Genomic DNA, 24,682 nt, shown 5'->3' with positions numbered 1-24,682 from the left:
CCTGCTGCTGCTGCTGCTACAGGTTCAGCATCAGGAAGTAACATGTAAAGGAAGGTGAAGGTGGGAGTGTTGCTGTGCACAAAGAATGACAAACAGGCAGCACTCTGCTAATGCACAGTTTGCACTTTTATTGTTGCCTCATTCACTAAACAGTTCAATGGTGTAAGATTACCGTACACAGAATTAGGGTATCTGCATGACACATCTATGCTATACAGCGAATGGATTATAATTATTACAAATACAGTAAACATATTTACATTTGAATTCAAGCTCCATACAACACAGATATTTACAAAATAAGTATGAAAATGAAACCAGTCTGACAAATAATGTACAGTGTTAATGTCATGGTTTGTTGGTTTTGCTTGTTTCCTCGTGGTAAACAAATCCAAAGGGAACCCAGATATTAATTGTCAGAGGGTAAGATGGAAAATATCATGGTTAGTTCTGTTTGAAAGGCATCAACTGAAAAAAAAAAGGTGTTGAGGTGAATTAAGACACCACCGTAAACAATAGTATACTGTCATTTTAGATGTCACTGTAGCTACTTTTTTATTATATTCCCTGATATTAGAAAAAAAAATGTTAAAAACCACCTTCATTTTGTTAGAATTCGGATGGCTGGCTAGCATGAGCGGTGAGTAAATATTCTCCAAATCAAAAGCAGACTTTCTAATCAAGAGGAACGACTAATGTAACTCACCTCCTCTGACAGGCAGTCGTGGGTTACATCTTAGTTCTCTTTTTTTTTTCCCAAAGATGGAGAATCACACACCTTCATAGTACATTCAACACTCTCCCTCTTCAGGCAGGATGAGGCTGCCACATCATCTTTTGGTTCATTCCCAGTTGAACAACTAAACTGTGCAGACTTAATTTGATCAGTTGAACCTTTTATTAATATGTGCAAAGAGCTGCAAACTAATATATACATTGCAATTTGCAAACAATAAATACACAACCCTAAAATAAAACATATCTGCAAATTAGTCACTGAAGTGAAAATGTTTGCTCCGACATGTAGTCATATAAATCCGTCACATGTTGAGGTACCTTCCACTTTGAGCCCCCACCTGTGCACAGTGGTTTCTGAGTCTTCTTAAACTTAAGTGTGCATACTTTCTGTTCCTGTTTCTCTGACCAGGTTGGCTGACCTGAGGGCAGAGACGCTCTGCTGTTTTACATTTGGTGGTAAATGCTTTCTGTCACCAGTAATTCGACTGACTCTTATAACAGCCAGTTGGTTCCTCTGCGTCAACGCATGTAACCATAAGGCTTCTTTCATATGATACAGAGGGCACACTACTGGTTGGTTGGCCAGAGTTTTGGAGTGCCCATCTGTGCTAATCACTGTTCTACTATCCGACAGTCGACAAACACACCATTCTCCAAGCTATAGTGCAATGTACAGAGCAAATATCTTCATAAACAATATCAGAAATAAAATCTTTGAGTATATGTCATCCCTTTAACATAACTTCTATCTTTCTAATAAACCCTTTGGAAAACAGCTATCCAGTGTAGCCTTGATATGTGCTCTTTTCAGTGTTCCTGATACTCTGTGTGTGATCTGCCCTCGCCTTGCTATAGATATGTGTTAATGTGCAAAAATAAGGTTAAACAAGAAATCAAGAAATAAATGCCCTTTGTTACATTTCATTTAAAACCTCACTATGGAATGGTTAAAATCATAACAGACAAAAAAAACCCGTGTTAATACTTAAAAAAAAAAGGAATATAAATGCAATGTCAAAACAGTGCGGGTTAGACGAGTTATGAGTTCTAAAACATAAATAGAAAATGAACATGTGGTCATCAAAGTGAGTTCTTCACTTTACAGAGGATTCACTGGACACTGGTGTGACAGTGAAGGGAGTCATGGGCTTGGATTATATTGTTCTGTGACCTGCAGGCTGTGAGCGGACAGCTTTGTCAAGCACTGTAACTTAATTCTCCCTTTTATCGTATTATACCCACTTCATCACAAATCACATGTTTGTGATGGGTAAATTAAAGGTTAGTGAGAGTTGTGACTTGTCTTGAGGCCTGAGTCTAAACATGACAGAGTAAGAAAAACTGCCAAGAGCTGAAGGAGCTGAGAGGAATGTCTTAAATAAGAGTTAACTACCACTCTGATCCCAGATCAAACTGTGTTTACAAATGATGCGTTCTCTGTCCATCTTCCTCATCACCTCCTGATTACCCTGTTTGTTGTTTTGTTTTTTTAAGGGTGAAATAGCAAAAAGGGCAAATATCTGGAACAATCCACTGTCATAATTTCACTAAGATGAAGTGAATTAAACTTGAATTATTTCTGCATGTTTCTGCATTTAGCTCATATTTCTCATGTTGACACAAATGCATGATTGTAAGTAATGAGTCACAGACACGGCACTATCGGGATGTATGTACACAGACAGGAGTGGTTATCTAAATGTCACATGGATGACACTGGGAATCCAGTGCAGCCCTCTTGTTTCACTGAGATGGGACCTTGACAAATTTTCCACATTTTGAATGCGACAGTTCAGGAGGCAGTACCGGGAAGCTAGAGTCTACTTTAGGAAGCAGCAAAAAAAACAACAACTATGAATTCATTAGCAGCAATAATTCTAGAAGTAGCCCTGCCTTCTGTCGCAGATCGTGAACTGATACTTCATTATTTATTTCAGATATTTGTGTTGAGTTTTCCTTCATTGTTTCATCTGTAGTTATCTGATCTATCTTTACTTTTTTTGACAAAGCAAACTTGGTCATCCCCTGAGGACTGCTGCAGTTGCCATGTGGGCTTATTAATAACAAAAAAATAATAAAAAAAAATCAACCTTTTTTAGGGAGACGAATAACACTGAATGAGATGGGGTTTTTTTTGTTTTTTTGTTTTTTTTTTACAGATAATTGGCAAACTGAAAATTTGTGGCCAGAAAGAACATTTTCTGAAGAATCGTGCACACACAAGTTGACTATTACAACATGCTACTAGTTAGGGAGTCAGGGCGTGATGACAAAGCGGAACAAAATCAGACAGAAACATTGTCATAAAAAACACACAAATCTGAGGAGGAGATAGGGAAGGGAAGTTTGCAGAGGGCTGTTGGAGGGAGAGAGGAGGCAAATATCTCTGGAACTGAAACTTTTAGTTGCATGAAAGGAGACTTAAGCCACAAGTCTACTTACAAGAGAAAACCATCAAGAATCACAATGATTAATAAGTGTTAACGCTCGTTATGTTCAAAGTCGTTTCAGAAACAATGATAGCCGTGGTTTTTGTGTACCAGTCGACTCACTCAGTTTTTCATCAGGCCAGTGCGTCTCCTCGCCAGCTTAGATCTGTGGAAACAAGAGATTTTTAAAACAGACTGTAACTTCAAATGGACACAGCATTTGTGTAAACGCTTTGTAAAAGAAATGTGTGTCTACCTTATTGTCCCTGCTAACAGAGGATTAAATGCGTACAACCAGTCATTCATGTCTTTCTCGTTGTTGGCCTGCAGCAGGATTCCTCGATGTTTTGTACACACTGCAAATGTGTTGGGAGTCTAACAAGTAAACAGTAAATTATTCGTTATGTCATTTAGGGTATTTGTCAGTTTATCTTGAAGAATCTTTAGGGTTGTTGTTTCAGGTTGTTTACTCTAAACTGTACCTTGAGCATGGCCTGCTGGTCTTCACTGTATTCCACCTGTGCTGTTGAGAGGTTGAGGACACCTCGCTCCACCGGGTCCTTATCACTGTTGTAGATGAAGACGTAAGGCCGGCGCACAGCCACAAAGTGTTTCACCCACGAGTTAGAGCGCGGCTCCATGAAGCTCAGGAAACCCTTCTTGGACACAACAGACCTGAAACAAATGACCAGTTAAAATTTGATTCTTTTTGTAAAGAAGATTGAAATCAACCTAGTTGAAATAATCACTTGCCACAAGATGCATCTTATAATGGCATTTTAAAATTACATTAATGTACAGTGTGGCAAAAGATGAGCAAGCATTAAAATAAAAATAAAACCTTAAGTCCAAAGGTGGCTGCACTCACCCTGGTCGCATCTCTTCAATATCAGGCACCAAGTTGAGGAACTCATTTTTTCCAGCCCGTGCTAAATAGGAAGCCTCCAGGGATGGAACCATTGGGAAGTTTTCATAGTCTGAACAAGAAGGACTGGAGGCACGAGAGCTGTTCTCTGGGGTCCTTAAGAACAAAGTACAACAAAATAACATAGCTAAACATCCTATAGATTTGTTTCTGGTGGTAAACAAAACTCCCTTTATCACTGAATACAAATTTACATAGTTTAATGAAGTTTTACCTCTGGTCTAGTGAGCCACAGCGGGAGTCAGACAGAGAAGGACAGGTGGAGGAGGGAGTGAGGGTGGCGCTGCTGAAGCTGGCCACTGATGGATCACGTCTCATGGGTGAGATGTCAGACAGCTGGAGAGAAAAAAGGTGCATACAAATATGAATTAAACACACTAAAAAAACAGCAAGAGAAAATACGAGGAGAAAAAAAGGTAGATTATAACATTTATTTATCTAGACTAAACTAATCTAATACAAATTACTTTCAAACTGTCTTTTACTCTGTTTACTCTTTTTTAGAGTCATTTTACTGATTTAGCAGGATAAAGCTACACAAATAAAAGTAACTTAAGTTTTTCTAGTAAAATTTTACGATGATTTCTTACCTTGCAGTCACTGATACTGTTGACCAGCTGGTTGTACTCACTGTTGTAGGTGTGTGTCAGGAGACGAAGGCACTATGAGAAAATAAAGACAAGGCTGATCAGTTGATAGTTGAGGACAGGCTCCATGGTCACTGTGCACCAAAGAGTAAAGCACCCTATCCCATGAGGCGGAATTTGTTCTCACCTTAGTGGCCAACTCCTTCTCACGATCCACCAGACTCTCGATGTCGGTGGAGTCGTAGCCGCTGCTCTCGCTGGGCGTGATGGCGCTCTCAAAGGTGGTGCTGGAGATCTGGGAGGAAATGGAGGTGGAGGTGGACAGGCTGCCAGAGCTCATGCTCGGGGAGAGCAACTCACTCAGGGACTTGGTGGTGGGAGCTGTGCCCACTGGAGCTGCATCTCCCAGCTTCTCCCTCAGGAGGAGCAGATGACGGGTCTTCTCCACCTGAGTAAAGGACAGTGAGGGGCTGATGTCCAACTTAAATATCCACAATGAGATGATTTTACTTAGGTGTAGGAGTAGGTATTTGCAGGTCTACTTATTCATTCAGGGGAATATTAGCATTGCAAAACAACATTTTTGTCTGCATTTTTCATCAATATAAAAGGTAATTGTGTTTTTTTAAGGACCAACCTCATGAAGCTGCTCCATTTTTTCCAGCTCCCATTGGTGCTCCAGAATAAGACTGTCTCCTCTGGGCCTCCAGCCGGCCAGGTTCTCCTCTCCACGCACATAAGCCACTGATGTGTCCAGGACCTTCCTCCTCCTCCGCTGCATTCCTGCTCAGGACAAAAGCACTCATCAGGGCAAGGTTCGAATAAAAATATTGAAAAACAACTTGATAAGAAAACTGTGAAAAACATATGATTTTATGTCAATTCACCTGGGCTTCCAGTATCAGACATCTTGCACAAGCTCAGCTCGTAGATGCCGGTGACGCGGTTGCTATGATTAATAAAGAAGGTTCATTAAACAGGGTTGTCAGAACATGGCAGAACCTTTTGATTTTAGGCAGAAATAACCACAATACAGCAGTGTGGATTCTTACCAATCAGGAGTTTTGGAGTAACCACTCCCAAAGAAGTTTCTGAGGGAACGGGGAGGGGAGATTTTCGCATCTCGGGAGTAGAAGACCATGCAGATATCTTTGGTTATAATAGCAGGCTGGATGCAATGGTCCAGCTGTGAAGAGGAGACAGAGGATGTGCAGTATGTTAGTCATGCTGACATCCACAGTTGCAAAAGTTATACAACATAGTTACAGCAGTGGCTAACCTCCAGATATGCAGATACGGTCATGTAGGTCTTTTCTCCATAAGGAGTGACTCGATTAAGCAGGAGGGAATTGTGCAGGGAGCTGTCCCACACTGCCTCGAAGCGGTAGAAAGTCCTGAAGACAAGAAAAAAAACAAATGTATCTTCACTTATCTGAAAAGTGAAATCACCTTACACAGTGATTATCTTTTAAGGAGGGAGGATCTATGTGGATAACATGTGTAATGACAGAATGACAAAAGCAGATTACCAGAAAGCAAGTCAGATTCTTTCACTTCATGACTTGACAGTTTTGACAGATCGTTCGGTGAACACTGTGTAGTGAATGTTCCTCACACTCATCCCTAGTCACAACAAGATGTAAGGCAACACACTGAGGTGAGATCTTGTCACCAGAAACAGTGTGAGCAGGAGTTAAATGAGTGTCAGGAATGTGTCGACAGTGCACATGCTGTGTCCTACACAATTGTATAATGCAGAAAATATAAGATTTATATATATACATATATATAAATCCAAGGATATTCAATAATATGTTTCTTTCTTGCTGCTATCACCACATTGTTTTATAGACCTATGTGTATTTGATGACTGATTGAGAGGCTCTGTCAGAGGGGTTTAAACTGTTCCTCTCTGTGGCAATAGAGGGTGCTCTTTGCTAAGGACTGAGCCCACTTGGTGCTTCACTGACCTTTGCTGTGATTAAGTTAAGACTTGTGCATCAAATAATAGCTTAGATAAAAGCATTCATTTGGAATCTGGATGCCACAGAGGTTCAACATACCTTTACATTTTGCATTAGAGTGAGAATCACAACATCTCAAAAAGGGTAGTTGTAGTTGCATTTAGCATGACCTTTACATATCCATATAAATATTTTCTAATATATATGCTTATTGAGACACTAAATACAGATATATAAAGGCAGATGTAATGCAACATGTGAACAGAACAAGACAAACTATGGAGAATTTATTTCTATGGATCTAAAGGGACTAAAAGAGAAGCATAAAGGTCTTTCAGAGAAAGAACCTTATGTTCTCTGCTCACTGGTACCTATCAATATCCTTATCAATAGAAAGCCTGAGCACAATTGTGAGTCCGGATGCAGCAGGAGGAAAAAGACAGTGCACAGAAAAAAAGAGAGAAGCACAGAGAGTCAGGCAACAGAGACAATGGAGCAAATTAACAGGGAAATTAACAGCAATGAAAATGGAAATGGTCATGCCATGATTTCAAGTGTGCCTTCAGCAAATATGAAAGCAGACAAAAATATTTTCACACACTGTTTCTAAACTTCAGCTTCGGTATGCGAGAAAAACTACTCGCAGTTTCTTGTTTCTGTGTGGTTTTAAAAATGACTTTATTCTTTATCTTTACTGAAAGCTCTGAAAGAATCACTCACAATATACAGTTTGTCAGCATAAAACTTTCACTTGACTTGCACCCTTAATTATGCCGTTTATTATTAAAAGGTCAAATATACAACATCGTGCATCTCAAGATAGTTTGGAAACAAATACCACCTGTATAAATGTATAGAAAGGCACTAGTGTCACACTCCTCCTCTGTGTGTAGCAGCATTTGTATACCACAGAAAATGCGAGTTGCATTGCAGTTGTTTACCATATTCAAAACACAAGCCTAGTTGAAAACTCTCCCAGACATATTCACAACCTGTTCCCGCGAATAACAAGCTGCTTGGTAGTGGCAGAAAGCAGCTGAAAGTCTCCAGCTGAAGACAACTCTCCAGAATTACTTCCAAAGAAAGCTTCTTCTTCTGGCTAAAAATGCCTGGGAAATATTAATCTGGCATTTATGCAAGCTGCAAAAGGACTCAAAGATAACCTGGAGCTAACTCTCCAACCGTGGACTACTAAATAACCTGAGTCATACCTTATGTTACATGTCATACCTGGCTAGAATATGTACGATAACTTCCTGCCATTAGTTGTCTCAATTTCTTTTGTTCTTGTCTGACATGTGTACGCAACTGTGAGAACTAGTGGTGCTCCGGTATTGCATATTGGACCTTTAATATATTGTATATGCTGTTAAATGCATTCATCTTAAATGGGAGTGTGTGGGTGTCTCAGCTGTTTCACCTGTTTGCGTTGTGTGATGACTTGATGTTCTTGGCAGAAATGATGTTGAGGGACAGAACAGCATCAGCAGCGCTATCGTCCACTTCTGCTTTGTTCCTGATGCGACCTGGTGGGACATTAAAATGGTTTATTTGATGGCATAGAAAGTCTTAATAGAGAGACTTATTCTGCAGGGCACCATACTGACACAGTGGCCAGCTGCAAGATTCTAAGTCTAAAATGTACCATCACTACAGCTACAGTATGAAAAGCTGCAGCTTGAACCAGCAAACAGATGCAGCTTAAGACTGAAGTCATAAATGAGGAAACTGTGGAAGTATTATTCAGTAAACCCTTACAAAGTGAAATGACTTTGTGACAAGTAAAAGTGTTGTATAATATTGTCCCGCTCTCCTCTACTGTGACACTCTTTCAGCTGTGACGAAATAAGAGTTTTTTTTCTCTCTAGTGTGAAGTGTCTTTGTGTCTCTGTGGAAAGACTGCTCACCCACGACCAGTTCACGGACGTCCTTCCAGTGAAGCTCGCTACCCTTCTCATGGATGAGAGTCACTGTGATCCTCCGCTGGATCCCCTGCAGCAAAGACGACAAGAGCTTAGATATTACAGTCGACAAAGTTACAGTAAATGTAAGCTTCCTGTTGTGGTCCATGTTTCATATGAAGCTGAATCTCTATTTACTGATGTAAGGGAAAGAAATAAGATGCCCCTGAATCGAATTAAGAGCCATGCAAAAAACAAGTTTAAGTTCAAGTGATTAGTGTTTGCAGAATAACTAGAAGGATGTGGATATGGTGCCTCATACCTGGTGCAGTAGGTAGGTGCCATTACATGGCAGTCCTCCACTGTGATCGACCACTGCTGGGATGTATCTGTGGAAGTGTTGGACAAATGGTATATTAAAGAGAGGACTACAACATTTTTCATGAGTCATGGTTTATAGCAAGTAGGTACTAAACTGACATGAAAGGATATTTTTACAGAATGGTTATTTCAATTAATATGACCTTTAGTAGTACATGGGGGTTGTGTGTATACCTGTGATGCTTCAAGCAAGATACAACAGTAAATGTAATTTTTATGAATAGTTTTCAATATTGCTTAATTGGTCCCTTTTAGCAATACATGCATGAGTGGACACTCACTCTCCAGTGGGCTCAAGCTCGCTGATCTCAAACCAGACCAGCAGGTCGTACTTGCTGACACACTGACCCAGGTTGGACTTGGTGATGGTGTTCAATTTAGTGGCTGGAACTGAAACACAAACACGCAGACGCTCAATATGACAAATTTGACAGAATTTCAGTGAGGATCGTTGCAAATACAGTTAAACTATTTATAAATATAGATTAAATTAAATGGACTGTTAAATGCAGATGGAACATGTGACATACAGTTGGTGCCCCGGTATACAAACAACAGAAAATATTTGTAGGAGGTCTAAAATTACAACAAAATATTATATTCAAAATTAATAGTTTTGAACCTACTACATGGAGCGAAAAGACATATTACACCACCACTGACAGCTTCTGCTGTGTAACACATCAGGTTTATGCCCCAATTAATAGGTTCAGAAGTACATTTTGTTCAACATAAATTGAAGAAAATAAGATATTAAATATGCAACTTGTCCTTATAGACTTTCCTATTTAGCATTAAGCCTCTGGAAACTGAGTAATGCTGAGAAAACATTGTTTTTCAGTGTTGTACGGCAATTGGCATCTGTAATGTTGCATTACTGCATTCTTCTTCTTTTTCTTTTGTACACCCTCATGTCAGTGACCTTCTTTGATAAAGATAAATGCTAAATTTGTTATATTTCTTACCTCATGGTGTCAGGTCAGGCTAGTTTGTAAGGGGCAAGGGAAGGTTGCAATGAAATAATTTGACCTACAGTTCTAACAGACCTGCAGCAAGGTGCAGCTCACATCACGACTGCAGAGCCTCATCATACTATTGCCGGCAGTCACAAAGCACCACAAGAGCAAAGCACAGCACAATTCTAATCACTAAAACCCATGTGGATCTATGCCCGGGCTGTAAGCTACTCTACTGTCTGCTGTACCAACCATGATGTCTGGGCACAATTAGCACAGGGTCATTAGGTACTGGGAGGAAGGGGAAGTGACAGAGCTGGTCAGCTTCGTCCTCCAGACGAGCCACGGCAGTGGAGGCCAGGGCGTTGGCGTGCTCAGACAGCGTGTCCAGCACCATGCCGTTCATATAGCCGCTCATCAAGTAGCGGATCAACTCTATCTTACGCGTATGGTCTAGGTTTACAACGACATTATAGGAATAGTGAGAAAGTTTGGAAGGGTTGTGGGAAACAGGAGATGTGAAAGAGGGAGGATTGTTAGGAGTTTGGTAGGAGGATTTTGGATGGTGAGATGATGATTAAATGTGAGACAAAAACAATCCAAAGAAAGCGAGAAAAAGAAGAAAAAGTTGGGAGGAGATGTGAGGTATGCTTATATAACCATAACGAACAGAAGAAATATGCAGAAATGATGGTGACAAATGCAAAAGACTTTTGAGTATATGGTGTGATGACATTAAAAGGCTTACCTGGTTTAGACAGAGGCATTGGAATAGGATAGTATTTCCTTGATGGTGTTGGAGGACTGTTATAAAACAAACAAAACTTTACTGTACCTCTGTATTGTACTGTATGCTAAAATACAATTACATTTAAGGTCAAGTGCAACATTTAGGAGGGGTTATAGGCAGAAATGAAATGAGTCATCTTTTAAAATAGCCTTTTATATGTATATTAGGCAAGAGCCTCGCTTTATATCGGCTACCAAATGCACAAACCACCCAGAGCTTGTGTTTTGCATTTTGAAAACAAAAAAAGAGCAATATTTTTTCTGGCATGTGAAAGCCACCATAGTTTACCGACGTGCTTCGGACAGAGAGGGGTGATTGGAGGAGGCCTTTGTTTGTTACAATCTGCAGTTTCACCATTAGATGTCATTTAATCTTACACACAGGACCTTAAATGAAGCATTCTTTAAAACAATACAGAAACAATACAGCAGTTGTAGGAGTTTATTTCTTAAAACACCACCCACCTGATCAGGTCCTGTCCATGAACATGTAGTGGGTGTTGTTGGTAATGGCCAAACACTTCAAACACAATGGGCTTTGTCTTGATGTACTCAATAAATGACTCTGTGACCTCGACTGAAATCTGCTCCAAAAACAAGAAGTTGTCAAAATTTGTTGTGATATTTATGAAAATTAAGTTGCATTAAGTTGCTCACATATGCTTAAGGGTGTGTGCGTGTGTGAGTGTCCACTCACGTTCTGGACATGATAAAAGCCCAGAGGAGCTCCTTTGCCTGTGTTCTTCAGGGGCTCAGTGGAAAAAGCTTCATCATGACGATGCAGGAAACTTGAACACAAAACAAGTTTTTCAAAATGACATTTCATGTAAATCTGTTTTGATGTGATATTTGCTATAGTCAAGTATGTTAGTTTTGTATCTTGTCTTTTTTTTCCCTAACACAAAAGCTGTTGTACATTTTTAAACTATAGCACACTTACTTGAATTGGCAGAAGATGTCAGCATATTCAGGTGGGACGCCACTGGCTTGCAGCACAGTAACACGAAAGGTAAAGATACTGCCCACCTCCAGCTGGTCGATCAAATCATCACCATGAACCAGCTTGGTTTCTGCAATGTTAGCCAGCTTGAGGTCTGGGGAAAAAAATAAAAGGCCACAGTGGACAGTTACAGAGATGGGATTTGTTGAAAATGTAGCCGCCTTTCACCCTATGTCAGCTGAGATTGGCACAGCACCCCCTGCGACCCTCACATGGAGGATAAAGCAGTAGAAAATGGATGGATGGACCTACACATGCATCTGGGATTTGACTTTTCAATAGGCATGTCAATACTAAGCTCTCACAATAAAATCAGACCGGTTTTTGCACATTATCAAGCTTGTGATTTGTAGAGCAACGCACTGAACAGTCTTTGGACACATTCCTTCACAAAGCAAGAAAAACTGCATTGTCTCATTTCCATAACTAAACATTTTAAGCCCTCCTTTGTATTCAACAGGACCATCTGCCAACTATGTTTTCCAATGGGGCTGAAAGGTTGAAATTTATGAGTGGAAAGGTGAAGGTCTGGCAGACGTACCCATGTCATTGATTCTGTTGAGTTCTTCTGAGGGTGTGATGACCTCTGAACTCTGACCCTGTCCTTCCACAATGCGCAGCTCTTCTAGGGACAAGCCGGAGCGAGTCATAACCGTGGAAGAAAAGTCATTCTGATTGGGAAAAAAAGATGAGTTGAAGGAGGAAGACTGCATACAGATGGTACACATAACTGCCAAGAAAGAAACTCAAAGAGAACACAACTTTCTCTGCTGACTTAATGTTTTGAATATTATTCACCTGCTCTCTCACACACGCAGGCAGTTTAAGTTTTCTCTTTGGTTTGAAACTCCTTTCTTTTGACCTGGGACTTACCTTTTTGAAGTATTCATCATCAAAGGAAATCTTGGCCGTTCCTGACTGTCTAACTCCTGACCCGTAGTCTGGAGCCTCCTCATCAGCTACAAAGAGACAAACAATCCTCTTATCAGGATTTATTCACAGACTCACATGGCTACAACTGCGAGCATCAAAAGAAATACAACAAGAAACAAGATACGTGTCCTGCAGGGCCCTTTAGTTTCACAGTGATATCAAAACAAATCTAAAACTAGTGCTGTATTTACATTTCATTTTGCTATCCTTTTTTTGTATATATTTATTTTTATTTAAATCGCATATTTTACTTATTTATTATGGGGGAGGTGATACCAATACTTTCATTTTAGTATTTATTTTAGAAATTATTGTAAATATAGGGGACTAATCATGGAACTCATCCACATATTTGGTTAGAGCAGATGTTTTAATTTCAGACAGATTTTGACAAAAATAAGCATCGCATTATGTTGTCAAAAATACATAAAACAGATGGACTGTAAATGGTAATAATGTTTTACAATGATTTGTCTGAATCACTATAACAGTTTCAGGAATATTTGCTTAATAAATCTCAAAGACTTTGTGCAGAATATCATCATTGCAGAATGGCACATAAATAAATAATTTCCAGGATAAATTCAGCTCCCCTATTGCTCTTGCTCGTTACAGAATCTCATTAATTACTCACCAGCTATTGCCTGGACACCCACACGCAGAAAACCACGCACCGCACCCTTCTCTGTTACTATGGCAACGCGATGAACCAGAGGTACAGGGTATAGCAGGTTGCTCAGGTACACGAACGCTCTGCAAATAAAAAACAACGACATAAACAAGAAATCCTGGTGCAGTGAGGAACACCTGCTGCAGTCGTAGTTGTTATGACAATGTATGATTTTGTTTTTATGTTTGATAACTGCCATGTTAGCATTAGAATTTAATCTATTCAAAAACGAATTAGAGATACATATACTGTACCAGAGACCGTTTTCTAACAGCTTTAAATTGCTAAATATGCTACGTATAATGTGCACAAACAACACTGATCAGCACATGTTAAAGACAAGAATAATATACAATCAATATTAGTGACAATTACTTTTGAGGGACAAGCAAAAACATAAATGAAAACAGAAGGTTGAACATAAAATCATACATACTTCAGGGAACAGAAATCAGCAGCAGGTGAAACCATACATTTTATTTTTAAACTGCTCAACAGGCCTGATGACAGACTGCCTGAGATGCAGCAGTAAAGGCTGTAAAAGAGTGTTTTATTGTGTTGTGTTAGTCTCTCACTCACACTCCCTGACATTTTGTTTTGTGGGCCTTGATTTGTCTTGCTGCACCCCTGGTGACCCCTCTTCCCTTCCCTCTTTTCCCCTCTCTCCCTGTGCTAGGAGACTCAAGGCCAAGGCAGGGGGGTGATATCTGTAAATCTTGTGAAACCTGTTAAGTTACCGTGACAACGTCAGGGTGATGCAGAACTATGGCCACCGCAGCGGCTGGCTGGCTTGAAGCCTGCACAGATCTGTCATTTTAATTTGAGATAAGCACACTGTGTTTGTTTCCAAGGTACAATATGATGTTTACAGCGCCGAGGCTTCAGCCTCGATATGACATATTGCTGTGATTTCAAATGCTGCTGTAGCACATTATTTTATCTTGCCATCCATTTAAAAATAAACACTAAGTAAGTATGATTATGTGACTGCCAACTACAACTGAGTTAATATTACCTACAGTACATTCCAAGAACACTGTTACAACCAACAAATGATTTAACCACAATGTAATAAATAAAAAAAGAGACAAATAAAACAAGTCTTGAAGGATTAAAGAAAAAAACAACAACAATAAAATGGCAGACAAATAATCGACAACAAATGCATGTAACATCACACAGATGGGAGTTAATACAGTCAGTGCTGTGATGGTGGCGGGGGATGAGACATGACGCAGGGAGGAGGTGGAGAAATATGATGGATGGTGGCTTTTCTTTTTTTGGGGGGACTGAATCTTAATGAAAAGCAGCTCATAAAAGAATGACTAATCACATTAAATTCAACACAGCTCCAGTGCGTCTATGCTAAGCTGCTATGAATACACTACATCATCTGATTGTGAAAATTGACTTCTACCAGAGAGGAAATCAAGCAGAGATATGCTTTAATATATTCTAATTTCCCCTTTGTTACACTTTACATGTGATTATTAAAACAAACTATACAGAACCAATCCAACATCCACCTCCACTTCCATTCCCTGCTCGTGTACATGGAAATGCCAGTCACCAACCTTCCCACCAGAGTGAACCAGGGGGAGCGGTCATAGAAGGGATCCTGGCCATCACTGAAGATGTCAGAGCCCTCCTCAGTGCCGGCATCTGAGCTGGTGTCGTCCACAAATGCTTCATCATCAATCAAGTCAGACATCTCACTCTGGCGCTCGTCCGCCAGCTCGGTGATCTCGGAGTCAGTGGTGGAGAAGGTCGGCGAGGGCGTGCGGTCAACCAGGTGCTCGTTAACACAACCGTGGAAGATGGGGGAGCTGAGAAGGTTGGTGGTTCGGGGCAAACAGTCACAAGAGCCGAGGGAAGGTAACAATGCAGTGACAAAAGAGTTAAACAGGCAACTGCAGCTCATTAAGGACAGGTTTGAGGTGACATTTCACTTTGGCATAAAAATCATTGTTTTCTCACAAATTAAACATTGTCTCGTAATTATAAAATGATTTAGTGTTACATGCAAAAGATAAACATTACACTTGACCAAAGTAAAGTAAGTACCAATTGCAGATTGCATCAAAATATTCTTTTCATTATGAGCAGCTGTGAAATGGAGCTGCTGGGTGTTACAGCAGTTCATAGACTTGAGATACCAAAATTAAATGACATATTAAGAAAGGATTTAAAAGGATTATTGTAAAAATCTACTTTATGCTGAAGTGAAAATGACTCAAATTCCTAAATCATCCAAAGACGCATTGTCGTTAACAAGCTCTAACAGACAAAGGTAAACAGACAGAACAAAATGATAAAGGATGAATGGAAATAACTTTGTGTTTAAAAAATAATAAGAAATAAAAACTTAAACTGTAAAGTCAAATGAAATTAATACACACACACCTTAAGTGACATGAAATCAAAATCAACAAAATAAAATCACAAAAGTAACATCAAATTATAACAACAACAAAAAACAAAACAGTTTCATAAAAGCAAAAACAGTCATAGATCACCAATGATACCATAACATGTGATATCACTGCTGGTTTGTTTGACTCTAATAAAAGAAAATGAGTCTCTCGAACACAATTTTATCATGAAATGAAAAATGAAATTAATGTAAATGTGTATATCCATTTTGAATAAATGAATCACAAAAGCTACTTAAGTGGCATTAGCCAACAAAATCGGATTTAAAACTCAAAAAGGCAACAACACACACAGTAAACAGCATTCAAACATTTAGTGATGGGTTATACTGTAGTTAACATGTGCAGTGAGAACTGTGCATGATATGTTACATACCTCCCCACTAGTTTAAACCAGTGGAAACGGTCATAGAAGGGGTCATTTCCTGTCAAAGTGCTCTCGCCGTCCTCCTGGTTAGTGGAGGCCATTTCACCTGCACGGTCGTACATCTCTCTCATCTGCTCCAGCCTCTGCCTGCAAATGACGTCAGAGTGCACTCAATATTAATGACAAGCACAGAGCGGATATACAGCTCACATAATGCCTGGAGGCAAGAAACACCTCTAGATATACAAATATCAGCATCATAATTCATAGTAGTTTATGTTGAAGACCAACCTCGTCGTTATTTTTTTAGTAATGACACAACAGTATTGTTTTGTTATGCATTCATCTAGCACATCCACTACAGAAAGTCTCTCAAATGTGTATGTGTATAACTGAACCAATTTGAGACTAGTTTGAGATATTGTTTGGTGATTACTTGAGTTTTTCAAGGGACCAGTAGTGTGTGGCTCCATTCTTAAGGTCCTGAACCTCTACCGCCACCACAGTGCGAGGGAAAGGCCTGGAGTCACGATCCTTCTCTGGCTCTGGAGGCTGGAGCTCGGGAGGCAGTGGTGAGTACAGTGTGTCTGTCAGCAAGACAAACTGGAATTGGACCTGAGAATGTAAAGGGAAGAATATGAGGACAGATTAGGTAACAAACCAAGAAAATTAACAACAAAAAACAAGCATAAAAATCGATCTCGACACCGAGAACCCTGACTGTTTACTTGGAAAGTGCAATCTGATTTGTTGGATGTAGACTAATATTGACTCTCATACCAATTTCTTCTCTTATATTTCAGCCTTCTGCAATTGAAAGAAATAAATCACTGTTGCTATGGGAAACAACATCAACAACTAAACCAGCAACATAAACACAGAAAAAGTTTTGATAAACCTTCAGATCAGGGTCTTGTGGTGTTTTTGGGGAATTGTCTATTTTGTGACCATGATTACCTGCCCACATGTAAATGTTACACCAAAATAAGGCCCTCGCTGACACTATTTCCTTTCAGGGTAGTTGGATCCATCAAGATGATTGTGAGTGACAAATGAGCCATTGTGTTTTTCCCTCTACAGCAGAATAATAAAGGGCGCAGCCACATCACTCTGTGACCAACATTTTGTTGCATAAAAGACAAGCAGTGTTCACTGCCTTTTGAAATATAATTAAATTTGACTGCAGATACATCAGGACTCAGATGCGGTTGAAAGGTCAAACAAATCATGAACTAACCAGCCTCCATTTTGTGACCTCTCACTTCCCAGCATCCTCTGGGGCAAAAGCCTAAACCACTTAATCACACTGGACATATATTACAGACACAAGAAATCTGACAAAAAAAATATATATATCCTATGTCTACTGAGGAACTATATCCAATATAAATCATGAACATGCCACAACAGAACAAGAATATAAATCACACAGGTTTCCTGATAGAAAAGACAGCCCATGATAGACAACCTTGTTTTTCCAGTTGAATTATTGGATGAATTAAACCATGTTTGTGGAACAAATATAATGCTTTAAGCAAAGCATCTCGGTGTTTAAATCACCAGCATCGTTCTGGAGTGAACAGAAATCTGAAGCCTTGTGCTTACTCAGTAACACGACCATGTAGGTTTATCATAAGGAATACGGTCCGAAGATCATGTGTCATCAGTCGAACATCCCAGAATGTGATGCATCAACGGTAAGAGGCTGACTCACTTCTGTGGATAAGGCTGCCTGTTGCTTACTTTATTGGAATACAGTTTGGCATTCGACAACATTTAATTTAGTGTATATGTTTTTATATACTCTCAGAGTAAGTGATCTCAAACATAACCAACAAAAAGCCTTGGCATCACACTTAACTTACTTTCTTCTTTAGCTCCACACTAATGGCGTTAGCCTCCTTCAAGTACACAGCATTTCCCCACAGCTGATCACGGAGGGAGGTGAACTGATGGTACCTCCACTTCCTGAAGGCCCACTGTGCCAGTTCAAATTCATGCTGAGTCCACGGCACTGCAGGGGGTCAGGAAACAGAGTTTATGCTCACATGCTGCAGTAACACACATACAGAAAACCTAAAGAACCTAACAAGTCTAAGTTGTTGTTTTAGCCCACCACAAATCTACTGTACTAAAGATTACATCATGTGAAATATTTTGTCACCTTTATTTGAATAAGTGAGCATGTGTCTGACCTTTAACATTAGAGTGTATAGTCAGCTACAGAAATGTATTATATTTTACAAGCAACAACATTTTTAGGATTGTAGGATTTCAACCTACCACGGCTCTTAACTACATATACATATACATATATATATGTATATGTATATATATATATATACACACATATACATACATATATATACACATATACATACATATATATATATATACATATACATATATATATATATACATATACATATATATATACATATCTATATATATATATATAGATATGTATATGTAGTTAAGAGCCGTGGTAGGTTGAAATCCTACAATCCTAAAAATGTTGTTGCTTGTAAAATATAATACATTTCTGTAGCTGACTATACACTCCAATGTTAAAGGTCAGACACATGCTCACTTATTCAAATAAAGGTGACAAAATATTTGTGTGTGTGTATATGTATGTATATATATGCAGAAAACAAAGTCTAAAAACATTAGAACCAGAAAATCAGGCAAAAAGTTATATATTTGTCCTACATCGGTACAAATGAATTGGTCAGTAAAGCATATGATCTGTAAATTAGCTTTTTAACTGCTACTGAAGTTAATGGATACAGAGGCTTATTTTCAAAAGCACTCTATCTTGAACACAGCTGCCCAACAATGAACGTGTGGCTAATAGGCTCAATGAAGGTTTATATCGTATAAGTAGCATGTTTTCTTAGTGTCTAAAGCATGAAAGTATGATTTATTATAAACATATGAGCTAGTTTGGAAGAATGACTTGAATGAAATTAGTACGGCAATATTAACAAACTTGAATTCATCTGAGTGAGGTTGTTATGTTCTGCTGATTATGAAAGGAGACATACTGTTTGCACATTCCAGTAGTTTAGGTTCTGGACAGAAAATGTGGAGAAAAAAAATACAGTGCATTTTATGTACACTATATACATGCACATATAATGCAGAGTGTAACAGGAATATCTACATGGCTGAGGATTAACAGTACACACCTTCCTCTTCCTCCTCCTCCCCCAGCTCTTCTTCATCCGGTGTCTCGGCTATCAGCGAGCGAGTTTCGACCTGTTTCTGAAGTTCTTGCAATTTGCTCTCATAAACCTGGACATCAACACATAGGGAAGGGGAAAGAAAGCATGGACAAATGTGGCAACAATAGGTGATCTTAGAGAACCATCAGAGTTACATTCAACCAGAAATATTCACGTGATAAATTCTCTCTTTTTTAATTCCACAAATTTGTTTTTTGATGTACTGTGCACTGATGATTTAAGATTACTAAACCAAAAAACAAATGGCTGAATGCAGTTGGATGAATAGGTTATGCTGTGTGACATTCTCTGTGATGGACTGGCGATATGTGATGTATCTGAGATTGGCACAGCACCCACTGCAACCCTCTTGTGGAGGACAAAGCAGTAGAAAATGGATGGATGGATGGACATAAAAGGTTCTCCAACGTATACATTGTGTAGTGAGATACAGCACTATAAAAAAAAATACAAATATAAATACTAAAAGTATTTTAGACTGTTTTACTTATATTTGTTAACCTGTGATAAAACTCTGCATGTTATGGTCTTTTATTGCCATATATATTTATCTAGTTATAGTATGTATCATTTTAAATTGTCTTTGGGACCAAAATAATTAACACGATCAAGAATAACATGACTATTGTTCTTAATGAGATGTGTTCAAAAAGCAAAGAAATGTATTACTACTGGATATATTCTTTCTACATACTTACAAAAGTAGGTAACTCAAATTCCAAGTCGGTACAATTAATAAAAAAAAACCTTTTAATTTTTTTCTACGGTCTGCAGTGACTCAGTATGCAACTTTATCAAACACATTATATAACGAGAGAAATGGCTGGAGTGGAGTAGAGGTGCTACGATAAGATGAGTCAAGTGTAATCCAATGAGGGGCGCAATTCTCATGGCGAGAGCAAGCTGTGGTCCCGATGACCTCATTCTGTTTGTTCAGTGTCTTCTGGGAAGACAATGTGGCCTTTTCATTTGTCATGAACCTCCTCCCTGCTGAAAACAAAGCTTAAAGCTCTGAATTGAAATTGAAAGTGTTTTTTCTACTGTTTACTGCTTTCGTAAAAAAAAAATATTAATAATTAATAATTATTAATAAATAGTTATAGTAAAAAGACACCAATAAAGTTTTGCTTTGCCGAATCTGGAAATTGTGTGTATAAAATTACCACTTCTAATTGTAATGTCAAGCACACAGTAAAATAAATTGCATTAATTGAAACTTCCATCTTTAACCTGGCCTGAAGTGAGGTGAGGTGTGGTCTCAAATCGTCAATGCTGTGGATTCTCAGAAATCAACTTCTATCCCTGAATTGCCTTATTTGTAATGAAAAACAAATGCCACCCATGTACAACTATTAACTCCACATTGAGCTTGTCATTTTATTTCAGTCATACTTTGAAAATAAATCTCCAGAAACACAGGGATTAACTATATCCTTTTTTTTCTTTTTACCTGTGAACAATACTGTTCCAATATGCACTGTATAGTGCTTGACGAAGGAAGCAACACAACTTTGTTCATAGCCACAGTGAGGCACTTGATATTGCAGATTCAAAAGGCAGACATACAACAGTCAGACACATTAAACTTGGACATATCACAGATAAACTGTATATGCACATATCAAAATAACAGTAATAGATAGGCTACATTGTCTATATGTATTCTTTCCATCTTACCTGGTCACTGTCAGCCACAGTGCACAAATTACATACCATTCTTTAATGGAGCGTTTATTAGAGCTAAAGAAATGTAAGCTATTGCATGCAAAGATAGTCATAAAGTCATGAAGTGTAGGATGCAGATTCGAGTTGCATGTGTCCTTATATCATTTGGTATTTGTTACAGCAAAGTAAGGCAGGATATATAGATTCAAAACATGAACTATAAGGTAGAAAATATTCATCATTCTCAATCCTGGTTTAACATTCTGATAGGCCTCCAAGGTTTCTTTCATGCTGCCAAGTGTCACGGTTTCTTTAAAGTGAATTGAAGGTTGAAAGTGGGTTCTTTTAAAGCTAAAAAATGCAGCAAGGAAAACAGATTCCACAGACTGATGTGTTAATTCAAATAAGAAGCAGCTAAAAACAGAGAGGAAAAAACTAACATGGAAAACTGATTTCATAGACAACCTCGGTTATGTATGAAAACCTAGCATTCGGTGCACCTAAAACAAGGCAGTCCTCAAAATTTGATTTGACATGGATATTTATCCTGAATGACATTAAGCAAGCACTTCAAGTCTTTGTCCTCCCTCCAGCATTTTTAAGGCGAGTCTTTGGGAGTCATGACAACACTCTGTTGGACATTCATTTGAAACACAGAGAACGTTGTGTTTGCAATATTTGCACAGCATGAAACAAAAATCTAAACTTAGATCACGATGTGCAAACTTTACAGGAAGAGAGAGGGAAGTAATTCTAAACAGTCTTGATTTGTTATGGTCATGTTTTCACAAAGATATCATTGTGTGTTCCCTCGTCATACAGTTGGATCCATCTACTATGATTTCAGCATAGTGGTTCTCAGATTTCAGTGGGTAGGTATTTTGTCAAGGGTGTTTTGAAAATACTTTTAAGAAAAGAGTAACTTGTTGCTAAACATTACAATTTGTGTATTCACTAACTAATTATACAGCTTACTCGTGACTTCAGGAAGTGCAAAATATTGTAATACAAGTATGTGTCACACTATATGGAAAAAAAAAGGAGAAAATAGCACAGAATTTGATTAAATCAGGTTTTACTCAAGTTAGTTTTGGTTAAAAAAAAGCTATACTGTTTAAAGGTTTTGCTGAAATGCAAAGCCACTAAATTAAAATGAAGGGAAAAATACTACACTAGTAAATGCATATATGGATTTAAAAAAGTGCATAAAACGGCACTTCTTCAAAACTACATCCTTTGAGCACTGCTTACATCGGTTAAAAACAGCGATCACGTAGTGTGTTGATTTATGACAGCTTCATGAGGTACAACACAAAAGATTAAAAAATATGCAGACCCAATTCTTCAATCGTAACATTCAATCACATGGTTCACAGAGATGAATAAATAGGTATTTCATCATTTGGAATTTGGGCTGCAATAAACAACAAAGTCTTGATGAAAATGAAACACATCCATGTGTTTATACTGTAGTGGCTAAAAACATTCATGGCAAATCAATATTAAATTGCAAAATGTAAACTATGAAGACAATTTTGGCAAATCAAAGCATGATTGATGAAATGTCACACACACACAAAAACGAGTAGGCATGAAAGGTCTCTTCTGGGAAAAAAACGTCCCCTTATCTGTTGGCTTCAATTCCTTATGACAACTCTCCTAAGGCTGATGATAGCGCAAACAATGCAGCAAAAAACAGCATATATTACGATGATAAAATGTCTTTATGATGCATACAATATTTTTGGATCAACCAATAACATGCTGATCAAGTGCAAAGGTCACAGTCAGCCTCAGTTGTTTGACTCACATGAATCTGTTGTTGTGATCTGTAAAGTATTTGCCTACTAAAAGAATTTGAAACTAGTTCATTGTTTAATAAGTTCCACTCAGACTGTCGTCTCTCTGCTGGCTTTTAGATTAGGGGCCGACATTTGCCTGCGCATTCGTGGAGGTGCCTGAAAGCTACTTGGATGGTTAGCATGGTCAGTGTGATGGTACTGCTGGTAACCAGTGAAGCTGCCATCTGTATGCATCATGCCATTATAGTGGTATGGGTGCTGCTGAAGGTGTGGCTGTGGATGTACTGGGTGGTTCTGATGGTGGCGAGGTTGGTAGAAAGCCTGGCTATGCCTTCTGTTGCTCTCAGACTGCTGGATTGACTCCATGGAGCCAGAGGGCCGCTGGCGATGATGAAAAGAGTTGCTGCGGAGTCGTTCATGTTGCTGCTGATGTTGATTGTTCCTATAGTTATTTCTGTGGCCCTGACTGAAGCCTTGCTCCAAGTCTTTGCTTCTGGGCTGGACTGATGGATTTGGTAATGGAGGAGTGACTTGAATAACTGAAGCAGCCATCTTTTCTCTAGAAACTACTCCTTCTCCTGCCTGGCTTTCTGCCTCTTCTTCAACTACAGCTTCTTTGGGCACCTTTAGCTCAACGACCTGCTGATCTGTTATTATGATATGAGTGCCAGGGCTCCAAGAGTTGCGGTGCTTAGGGTTACTTTTGAAGGGGAAGCGCAGCTTGCGGTCCTCTGGTGGTATAAAGCGGTGTGGTCCAGTATTGCGGCGGAGCTGCTTGGAGATCTCTTGTTGTTGAAGGTTCTTTAGGCGTAACTGCTCTTGACGCATCCAACGCATTTGGCTTCGCTTTAGGGTTGAGTCGTCTCCTATACATTGGCCTGTTTGTGAATCTACATCCTCTCCATCTGGCTTTTCTGGCACAGGAGGTTTTTCCTCACAAGGGCTTGGAGTTCTGGCCACACACGTGGATGTGTCCACACTAGGAGGCTTTTCTTGGCTCTCTGGGGTCATGAGTGGAATAACCTTTTCCATTTTGACCATCTTGTTCCGGAGAGCACGGATCTCCTCATCCTTCATGTTATTCTGTTTCTTTACCTCATGCAAGATGTCCTCAAGTTTATCAATGTGCACTTTAAGCTCATCCATAACAGCTCCTCCTGCTCGAGACCCATTGGTAATGACATCTTCTATGCGTTCATCACCAACTCCTACAGTGTCCCAAACATCCCGAGCCACAGCCCTCCAAGAGTCCCGTTCGTTGGGGTCTTTCTTGCTGTAGCTAGCACAAAGCTCCTTCATCTTTACAATGGCCAATGCCTCAATTTCTTGCCGTGTGTGACGGAAATCATTAAGTGCTACTTCGTAACAGATTTCTTTGACTGCCTGGATCTTCAAATCAGAGATGGTCACCCATTTGGAGTCCTTGGTGATGCGTCGGCGCTGAGGAATCTGGTACATTTTGACTGGCTCCCTTCTCTTTCCACTGCTTGGTAACCCACACTTTTTCACGATAGTTTGCAGCTTGCTGGGAGGCAGCTTCTCCCTCAAGGAAGTGATCAGTCTCCAGCTCTCTTCACAAGACCTCTTATCTGAGTCATCACCACTATCAGAGTCTCCATCCTTGAAAAAACAACAGAGGAAAAAACCAAATGGTTCCCCAAAAAAAAGGATAAATTAGAATGGGAAATCAAAGCGAGAATGAAAGGATGGCTTAAAAATGAATGATTAAAAAGGTATAAATATGCAACATGGGAACTTTATTAGAGTATGAGGGTTTTTTTGTTAAGTTAAATAAGAATATAATTCTTGAGCTTGATCATTTAGAGTTAAAGGACTTGGGATGTTTGCTAAAGATAACTATTACACTGTAATAATAATAATATCAAAATATTTGC

General features: G+C 39.1%; 1 protein-coding gene across 22 annotated transcripts in view; it reads right to left on the bottom strand.

Annotated features, from left to right (window-relative positions):
• Positions 1-103: 103 nt before the first annotated feature.
• The window catches only part of kif1b (kinesin family member 1B), a 53,834-nt gene continuing 29,255 nt past the window's right edge, over positions 104-24,682 (bottom strand). For 6 of the 22 annotated variants that reach the window (XM_044037543.1, XM_044037563.1, XM_044037548.1 and 3 more), the window contains 30 exons: positions 19,264-19,369; positions 19,120-19,146; positions 17,938-18,086; positions 16,509-16,687; positions 16,082-16,219; positions 14,848-15,099; positions 13,238-13,356; positions 12,544-12,629; positions 12,212-12,341; positions 11,611-11,764; positions 11,368-11,458; positions 11,136-11,254; positions 10,630-10,685; positions 10,134-10,334; positions 9,207-9,315; positions 8,867-8,933; positions 8,551-8,635; positions 8,064-8,169; positions 7,015-7,041; positions 5,959-6,073; positions 5,732-5,865; positions 5,567-5,628; positions 5,317-5,462; positions 4,867-5,127; positions 4,683-4,754; positions 4,307-4,428; positions 4,036-4,188; positions 3,650-3,842; positions 3,424-3,542; positions 104-3,333 (listed from right to left, as the gene is read on the bottom strand). In XM_044037543.1, the coding sequence (XP_043893478.1) occupies positions 3,291-3,333; positions 3,424-3,542; positions 3,650-3,842; positions 4,036-4,188; positions 4,307-4,428; positions 4,683-4,754; positions 4,867-5,127; positions 5,317-5,462; positions 5,567-5,628; positions 5,732-5,865; positions 5,959-6,073; positions 7,015-7,041; positions 8,064-8,169; positions 8,551-8,635; positions 8,867-8,933; positions 9,207-9,315; positions 10,134-10,334; positions 10,630-10,685; positions 11,136-11,254; positions 11,368-11,458; positions 11,611-11,764; positions 12,212-12,341; positions 12,544-12,629; positions 13,238-13,356; positions 14,848-15,099; positions 16,082-16,219; positions 16,509-16,687; positions 17,938-18,086; positions 19,120-19,146; positions 19,264-19,369 (3,621 nt within the window). In that variant the 3' untranslated portion in view covers positions 104-3,290. Of the gene's footprint in view, positions 3,334-3,423; positions 3,543-3,649; positions 3,843-4,035; positions 4,189-4,306; positions 4,429-4,682; positions 4,755-4,866; positions 5,128-5,316; positions 5,463-5,566; positions 5,629-5,731; positions 5,866-5,958; positions 6,074-7,014; positions 7,042-8,063; positions 8,170-8,550; positions 8,636-8,866; positions 8,934-9,206; positions 9,316-10,133; positions 10,335-10,629; positions 10,686-11,135; positions 11,255-11,367; positions 11,459-11,610; positions 11,765-12,211; positions 12,342-12,543; positions 12,630-13,237; positions 13,357-14,847; positions 15,100-16,081; positions 16,220-16,508; positions 16,688-17,937; positions 18,087-19,119; positions 19,147-19,263; positions 19,370-20,664; positions 24,408-24,682 lie in introns of those variants that run through there. The other 16 variants (XM_044037554.1, XM_044037556.1, XM_044037559.1 and 13 more) reach the window with 10 other exon arrangements.

The sequence above is a fragment of the Solea senegalensis genome, linkage group LG11 (assembly GCF_019176455.1).
Source record: "Solea senegalensis isolate Sse05_10M linkage group LG11, IFAPA_SoseM_1, whole genome shotgun sequence".
Lineage (NCBI taxonomy): Eukaryota > Metazoa > Chordata > Actinopteri > Pleuronectiformes > Soleidae > Solea > Solea senegalensis.
This window is presented reverse-complemented; position numbering and strand designations above follow the sequence as displayed.